Source organism: Agelaius phoeniceus, chromosome 15 (assembly GCF_051311805.1).
Source record: "Agelaius phoeniceus isolate bAgePho1 chromosome 15, bAgePho1.hap1, whole genome shotgun sequence".
NCBI lineage: Eukaryota > Metazoa > Chordata > Aves > Passeriformes > Icteridae > Agelaius > Agelaius phoeniceus.
The window spans coordinates 7,976,315-7,984,788 of NC_135279.1; the positions used below are offsets into that span (position 1 = coordinate 7,976,315).

General features: G+C 48.6%; 1 protein-coding gene across 1 annotated transcript in view; it reads left to right on the forward strand.

The window, feature by feature from the left end:
• The window catches only part of COL23A1 (collagen type XXIII alpha 1 chain), a 184,864-nt gene that overhangs the window by 164,804 nt on the left and 11,586 nt on the right, over positions 1-8,474 (forward strand). Inside the window, exons 16-29 of the mRNA XM_077186588.1 lie at positions 146-190; positions 655-732; positions 1,081-1,104; positions 1,990-2,043; positions 2,758-2,802; positions 3,278-3,367; positions 3,691-3,762; positions 4,074-4,115; positions 4,968-4,994; positions 5,393-5,464; positions 5,557-5,610; positions 5,862-5,888; positions 6,360-6,413; positions 6,990-7,076. Of these exons, the coding sequence (XP_077042703.1) occupies positions 146-190; positions 655-732; positions 1,081-1,104; positions 1,990-2,043; positions 2,758-2,802; positions 3,278-3,367; positions 3,691-3,762; positions 4,074-4,115; positions 4,968-4,994; positions 5,393-5,464; positions 5,557-5,610; positions 5,862-5,888; positions 6,360-6,413; positions 6,990-7,076 (771 nt within the window). The remainder of the gene's footprint in view (positions 1-145; positions 191-654; positions 733-1,080; positions 1,105-1,989; positions 2,044-2,757; positions 2,803-3,277; positions 3,368-3,690; positions 3,763-4,073; positions 4,116-4,967; positions 4,995-5,392; positions 5,465-5,556; positions 5,611-5,861; positions 5,889-6,359; positions 6,414-6,989; positions 7,077-8,474) is intronic.

Sequence of the window (8,474 nt, forward strand, 5' to 3'; positions counted from 1 at the left end):
TATTTTCTGCTAGGAGAAGCAGTCCCTTGTTGGTGTCATAATTTTTCTTAATCTAAAGCATATCTTTATGGGTGGGTACAGTATTTTTAGGATAAATATTTTATATTTTACTTGATCTCATTGAAAAATGATTTTTGATTTTCAGGGTGAACCTGGTGAGAAGGGAGGAATTGGCTCCATTGGACCTCGGGTATGGATGTTCAGGATTTCATTTTGGAACAATACTTTTCTCAACCTTAGCTGTTCCCCACCACCTCTTTCTGCTTAGAATGTGGATGAATTGCTTCAGGATCTATTCAGTGTCAGAAAATAGAGATGGTGCATATTTAAACAAATGATTGCACAGGTACTAAATGCTGGCATGGGAAATCAGTCAAGTCCAATTTTCTTATACTCATGACCATTCTGTGACCCTTTTTTCTGCAAGAGGGAAGCTGGGAATGGGGTAATCAAATGAGGATTTTTATGCTCTTCTCCATTACACAAACTGATGGCCTTTTGAGGTTTGACATTTCCAGCTGCCAGACTAAGGACTGGTCAAATCCATGGTGTTTGTAAGGTGATAACCCCCAAACGCTGCATGTCAGGTCTTTGCTTTGCTAGCAGCCACCTCTGCATGCTGTAGGATTAATGAGGATTCATCCCTGCCTGCAGGGTCCCCCTGGGCTGAAAGGGGAGCAGGGAGACACCGTCGTGATCGACTACGACGGCCGAATCCTGGACGCGCTCAAGGTGAGCCTGTGCCAAAGCTCGTGGGAAAGGACTGACATCCATGGGGACAATGTGTCCACCCTTGTCCTGTGTCTCCTCCTGAGATCTCTGTCTTGGCACACAGCTGGCTGGGAGGGAAGAAAGAGCTGATTGCCTCTGGGGGCTGAGGATATTTAGGATGCAGCAGCAAAAGCGGTGGCGGAGCTTGATGGCAGCAGTTGGGATGTGGGAGGAAGGGGGAGGGCTCCCAAGCCTTAACCTGCCCAGCTGAACAGTGCCCTGACCTTTTCATTAGAAAGAAATAGGCTGAATAGAATAAATACTTAATTACAGGCATATTTGAGAACCATCCTAATTGTTTTATAACAGGCTGCAGGGATACACAAAGTGCTGGTAATTTCCGTTTGCCAGATGTCCGCGTGGCACGCAGCTTTGGGAGTGGAGTGCAGTGCTTGGAGAGGCTCCATCAAATGTCTGGAGGCTTCATCTGCTGGACCCAGACCCTGTCCCTTGTTCTGCATGCAGAGACTGCTGAGGGGCACATCACTGAACCTCACTAACTTTGCTGTTCTCCTGCTTACTCGCTGTTTGCAGTGTTTGTGCACTGACCTGTCTCAAGGACAAGGCTCTGGAAAGGCTTCCAGTGTGACTAAGTGTAACAGCATTTGAGTGTGCAGCCATGGAGAAAGGTGCTCCAGGATATGATACTGGTTTGGCTTCCATCTGAGCAAGACCACAGATTTTGCTGCTTGAAATAATTTGCAAGTTGGAAAATATTTGTTCATCTCAAGGTGGTTTGTGGTCTTTGCATCCAGCAGTGCCCAGGAAAAATAACTTCTTTAAGTGTGCAAGGTTTTCCTGTTGTTAGTGCTCACACAAACTCCTTTTTTCCCCTCTTTAATTGCACCTCCCTGGCTGGCTGACACTGTTTTCAGCACAATGCTGCTTCCCAGGCTGGCTGGCTGGAGTGGGCAGGATGCAAAAACAGACCATCAGACTGGGGTCCCACCTCCAGCTAAAGGCATTTTGCCTCTTAGCCCATGTCTTTGCAGCTGTACACCTGGCTGGCTCCCACTGTGTTGTGTTGTGCATGAACAGCCCCATGGCAGAGGAACCTTGGGCACTCTGTGGCAGCTGAGCTCATCTCAGTGCTCAGGCCATGCCACTCACCTGAGTGTCTCTGGCAGATCATGGCTGGGAGTGCTCATCCCCACAGCATGAGGACAACATGCCATGTCCATGCCAGTCATCACCAAACATCTTTTGTTTGTGTTTCAGGGTCCACCAGGTCCCCCAGGGCCACCGGGTCCCCAAGGCACTCCAGGTCCCAAGGTGAGCCTGACCTCTACCAAGCTACACAGTCCTTAGCAGCTCTCCATGAGGAGTCTCCCAAGCCAAAATCAGGCAGTTGAAGCTGCCTGCAGAGGAGTTTGAGGCTGTGTGTGCTATTTAGCCCTTTCTCTGGCTGAAAAAGCAGTGGCTTTCACACAAAAGCCAAAATTTTGTTGACGTGTCTCTGTCCTTCTTCCAGAGGATGGTGTCCCAGAAACAAGTCCAGTCCCAGTTCCACACCTGACATACAAAATCCCAGCTCCCCTGAGACTGCCTCATTGTCTGTGGCAGGAGGCAGAAGTGGGAGAAGCAGTTGTGAGAGGGGCTGGCAGTCCCATGGCTGTGCTGAGCCACCCTCCCTGTGTGCTCTTTGCTGTCCCAGGGCTGTGTCCCAGGCCCTGCTCTCCTCCTGCTTCACAAGCAAGAGCCTGTAACCTGCAGCCAGCTGCTTCTTCAAAAGAAGAATGTAATTTGTAGAAAAGTATCTCTTGAAAGAGTAGGGTGGGACAGGATTTTGGTGCCTTTTGAGGTCTCTGTGCCAATATCCAGATCATGCTGGTGGGTCACTGGAACCTCCTTGGTCCTAAGCCTGGCATGGCAAACCCATAACCACAACAGTTGTATGTGAATAACTCATTTCCTTGCACAATGCTTTCCCAGGATGAATCCTTAATTTAATTTACCATGGACTCCCCTTTCTTTGTCTCCCTCCAGGGAGAGCTGGGCTTGCCAGGTCCACCTGGAACGGATGGTGAAAAGGTGAGTGAGGCACGGCTGGATCGAGCGAGGCCTTGCCAGGAGCCAAATGAAAGGGAAGTTTCCTGTGTGTCTGAAAAGCAAATCCAGCATGCCAGGAGTGAGCTCTGCTGGAGAGGGGCAGCTGTGACTCCCTGAACTGATGGCCCTGTGCCTGCAGCCCCTGCTCTGCTCTGAGCGTGCTGATGCTGCTGTGGCCGTGTCTGCTGAGCTAAAGGGGCTCCTTTCACAAGCAGCTCATCAGATGCTGTCTCAAATCTTTTTGTAAACCTTCCCAACCCCAAATGGCTGGAATCCCTCCTGCAGCCCAGCCAAATTCTGCTGCACCCTCAAAATTGGCATCTGTGAGGTTGAATGTTAAAACATGTTCTAGTGAGCTCGCGATGCAGAGGGAAACAGCAGAGAGGCAGAAGTGGCTGCTGTGAGGGGTTATTTTAAGAGTTTTCTCCTAAACATGTTGTATTTTCTCAACTTGCAGGGTCCCAAAGGAGCAAAGGGTGACCAGGGCAGCATGGGGGCCACGGGGCAGAAAGGAGAGACAGGAGAAATGGGCTCGGCAGGTCCCCCGGTAGGTGCCTTTGGTGTCCCTGCCCCTCTGCCCTCGGTTCTTTGTTGCACTCATTTCTGCAAATGCTCTGAATGGGGCTGGGCTGGCTGATTTAAGCAATGACCTCTCCACACCACCTTACTGTGGAGCTTTGAATTCCCATTTCTAATCAGCCTATTCAGAATGTATCAAGGAAGAGAAAATATTTCTTCAACGTCCCCCAGAGATGACCACGAGCTTTGCCTGAGCCAAGGCTGGTGTTCAGAGGGAGACAAACCTATTTGTCTCCCATTTTTGCTTTCCTGGAAGATGCACCACATCAGTGTCACATTTTTATCTTTCAGGGAGCAGAAGGGCCAAAAGGAGACAAAGGAGAAAAAGGAGACACTGGGTCACCATGTCTGCAGAATAATCATGTAAGATCTTGGCAACATAAAGTCTCTTCTATGACACAGGACCAGGCAAAGTTGGGGGTGCAGGACACCCCCACCAGTCCCATATCCATCAGCAAAACCCAAGTTTTCTACAAGTGTCTAAATGGGGTTTATTCCTTAGGGAAGAGCAGTTCACACACTTAGCTCTGCAAAGTTATTTAGATTTTGTATTGGTGGCTGAGATATTGGATGCTGCTGTTGCAATTAATTGGGCATTAAATGGTGATTCTGGGCTTTGTGAGGTTTCCACTCATGACAGCCTTGTTAATGTGCTGTTTAATTCCCTTCTGCAGATCATCCCTGAGCCTGGACCCCCTGGATTACCTGGCCCTATGGTAGGACTCTGAAGTGATTCCTGCAGGTTTATTATTGTATATGATAAAGGACAAGGGTGGTTTGTTCTGTTTAATCATTGTGGGCTGTCTTAAATCTGGGAAAAAAAATCAGGGAGGTGCTGATCTGTCTTTGGAGAAACTAAAGCACCCAATTTAGGAGAGTCCATCAGAGTTTATGGCTCATTTTGCAAAAATCCAAGCTGTTCCTTGGGAGAAAAGATAAAATCTTGTGGGATGGAAAATCTGTTTCCCACCATGACAGTGTCTATATTCCCCTAAATTCACCCAAGTCATGAAGCTTTCTGCCATCAGCTGCACTGGGAGAGGATACAGGTGGTGATGAACACACAGAGCATTTTTGAGGGAGACATCAAAGGGGTTTGGTGCCTACAGTGCTCCAAGAGGAGCTGTCAAGGACATTGGGAAGGCTGGGATGTCTTTGCTGGGTGCAAGATTCACCTTGAGAGACCATGGTTCAAAAGCAGTGGCATTTCAGGTGGCATTCACAGCCTGGGGGGTATCCCAGCCCTGCCCGGGTGTGGAGGGCTGTGGTGGCACCATGACACCCCCAGAGCTTCCTGTCACTTCCTTCAGCAAAGCTGCTGGGGGCTCCCACTCCCCAGAGCTTGTGTTGCAGAGCTTTATTGTCCTATGTTACACAAAATGCTCCTTCTCAATTCCCCTGCCCTCTGATCTGATACTGGAGAACAAAATAAACTGCCACCTGTCTTGAAAATAAGTATTTGGCCATTGTCAGCCTGTAATTTGAGCAAGAAATGGTTTGGGAAGGAAAGTTTAGAGTATGTTTTTAAATTCTGGGTTTTTTCAAATGCACCACTGTCTTTCCCACAGGGTCCTCCAGGAATCCAGGGGCCTAAAGTAAGTCAATAAATTAAATGTCACCCAGTTTCCCAGCTGCTAGTGCATTATTTACAGGCTCACAAAGGCCTGTCAGCTCTGGAGACTGAGCTTTTTTGTCCCTGTTGTCACAACACATCCCTTGGTTACTGTTCAGCAGTTGGCATTTTGGAAAACAAGCCATTTTTCCTTCCAAGCATTTACAATCCAAACCCCTCCTCCAGCACAGAGTCCTGAGGGCTGCTGAGAGCCAGGGTTTCCAAACCAAAAGGCTTAAAACCTGTATTTCAGCTATTTTCTTGGATGATGTGTTCAAGAGCAAAACACCAGCAGCAGTGTGGGTGTGAGACCCCAGGGAAGGGGCAGGAGGTGGGGGCGCACGGGGGCTCATCCTTGGCTGATCCATTTCATTCCTGCAGGGTCTGGATGGTGCCAAGGGAGAGAAAGGTGACAGTGGGGAGAAGGGGGACCAAGGTGACACCGGACCTGCTGTGAGTTGTTCTCCCAAATCTCATTTCTGGCTGTTGACAGAAACCTGTCTCACGGGAAACAATCCCAATGCTTTGTTTCTTTTTCATTTAAGGGTCTCCCTGGTGCTCCAGGGCTCATTGGTTTACCTGGTACCAAAGGAGAAAAGGTAATTACAGGTGTGGGAGAGGAGCAGGGACATTGGGCTGCAATCCTAAAACAGGGGTGTAAAATCCTGCTGTGGGGAGTCCAGCCAGAGCTGCAGAGCTGGAGCAGCCCTGCCCTGGTGGGGGGCAAAGGAGCAGCCTCCAGTCCTGGGTGAGCCCTGCCCTCACTACCATGTTAATCAACTGGATCTAAGTTTGTCTGCAGCACCAAGCTCAACACAGCACATCCTAATTGTCATTTTTACATCTGCAGGGAAAGCCAGGGGAGCCAGGATTGGATGTGAGTATGAAAACCATTAATTATTTGTGGCAGAAACACAAGTAACACACACCTAACTTGAGATTGTTGGGAAAATATGTAGCTAGCACTGTATACACAATGGCCATGGAATGATGGCTACAGAAAGGGCTGAATTTGGCCCATTACTGGGCTGCTTCCACTGCACAGTGGAACTGCTCACCTAAAGGTGCTGCCAGGGCTTCCCTTTCCAACTGAGAATATTTGTATGGGATTCAGTGACATGAAAATTTCTAATAGCTGTAATGTTACTGGAGTGTGGTGAAGCACTCCATTTTTCTGAAAAATTGCTGACATACAAATCAACAGGGAGAAAATGTCATTCTTCACCATGGCAGGACAGGCTCTTGGCTGGAGTTGGCTCGTGTTGAACTGAGCCATTCACACATTCACACACTAAACTTAAAAAATCTTTTTTTTTTTCTTTTTCCCACCTAAAAATTGTGGTGACAGGGTTTCCCTGGTCTCAGAGGAGAGAAAGGAGAGAGAAGTGAAAGAGGCGAGAAGGTGAGTGGGCTATGGCTGTGCTGGTGCTGTGGGGCAGGACAGGCTGCTCTTCTTGCCCTGGGAGCCACTGCAGCCCAAGGAATTGCAATTTCCCAGCACAGGGCAGGACAGGCAGTTAATTCCTATCCACTTGGAAGGGATTTCAGGCCCAGCCTGACCATTGTGGGGAAATGGAGCAGCCTGGCAGCTCCAGGCTGCACAGAATCACTGGTCTTGGTTTATAGACCTTGAAAATGGATCCAAGTAAAAGGTTTTGTTACAGGGACCTTTAAACAAAGGGGTACCCAGGTGGAGCCAGGAGCCCAGCTGAGCTGGAAGCTGCTGCTCCCATTTGCTGTCAGATTCCAACCTGGGCTCCAGCAGAAACTGCTCATTTTAGTCAATCTGTTATAAAATTATCTATTGCAATATTCCCACCCAGCTTTAACTGAAGATTTTCACAGTGATTTCACTGCTCAGCTGCACTCACACCAGAGCTGTGTCCTTACTCTGGGTGAGGACTGGGACTCTGTGAGTGCTGTGAGACATGAACCAAAGGTGTTTCTTCCTCCTGATTCCTTCCTGTTGTGCTGACAGGGTGAACGAGGAATACCAGGGAGAAAAGGGGCCAAAGGACAGAAGGGGGAGCCAGGCCCCCCTGGCCTGGACCAGCCTTGTCCTGTGGTAAGTCTTTCATTTCACTCATCCTAAGCACAGGCTGAGGGGCTGAAAAGGAGACACAGCTTTGCAGCCAGGCAGGATTTGGGAGTTCTCTCTTTTGCAGTAAATCAGAGCAGATGGTTATTGTTTTCTCACTTTTCTTAATGGTTTATCTGCACTGCTGGAAGCTCACTGCTCACTGTAAGGGCTCCTCACTGGCCAGATGGGAGCAAGCCACAGCAGTAAAAATAAAGCATCTTTGTGTGAAGACCTTCTTATTGTAGTCAGGAACAATGGACCTCAGTAGGGCTCTTCAGGAGATAGTGTGATGCTGCTGGCTTGGCTTCTGAGCATGTTTGAAATCAGGGAGTAACTGGGTGCAGGGGATGGGAGCTGATCTGAACACAAGGCCAGCTCCATCCTGCATCCCTGCAAACCCAGTGAGGGATGAGCCAGGGGAAGCACGTGGGGGTCGATAGCATCACAGCTCTGCCAAGCACAAGTGATGCATGAGCTGGAGCTCCCCAGGGCTGCCAGGAGGTGCCTCTGGGAGAAGAAACATCCCCTGGTTTGTGTGCCTGTGGCTCAGAGCTGTCCCTTCCCAGACACACCCTGGGCCACCACCCTGCAGCACGCAGCCACTGGGCTTTCCTGGAAACCTCCTGGCTGTTCGAGCCTGGGGAAGCTGCATCTCCCAGGTCCACTTCCAGAACCTCTCATTCATTAGATAGAGCCCACAAAAAAAAAAAAATCTAGAATGGTTTATAAGAAGTTATTTGACCTGGTAAAATTTACCTCCTTTTCACTACCGTTTCTCATATAATTACTAAAGCTAGAGAGGTCCTCTCCCTGAAGTGCTTTGAAAGTGCAGGATGAGAAGTGTCCAATATGGAACTGAAACTGCTTAAATGTAGCTGTTTAGAACTTAGTCCAGAAGCACCTTATTAAGAGTGCCAGCTGCTTGCTCCATGACAATTCAAAAACTCATTTCTTCTCTGAAAATGTGATTTTTCCTCACTCTCTGAGCACAGCCATGGCAGCCAAGGCTGTTGTGTAGCTCCACTACACCAGCAATAAGCTCCTTTAGTCAATATGCTTTATTTTGCCTGGAGATGGAATGTGAACTGCAATTAATTTTTTCCTCTCTCGACATGTTGGGTGATTTACCCTTTATCTCTTTAATTGCACTTTTACAAATGTGAATCTCTGGTTTGTGTACAGAGGATCTTTCCCAGGTGACAGACTCTGCATGTCATGTGAATTCCCTACCATGGAACCACTCTGCTGTCTTGCTGTGTCATCAGAAATGGAGCTGTGAAGCTCTAGACCCCTCCTCCTCCCCCTGTGCTGAAACATGGGTGTCTGTCTGTGTAACTCCTGTGTCCTTTGTCATTCTCAACAAGCAGTTATTTTTCCAAACAG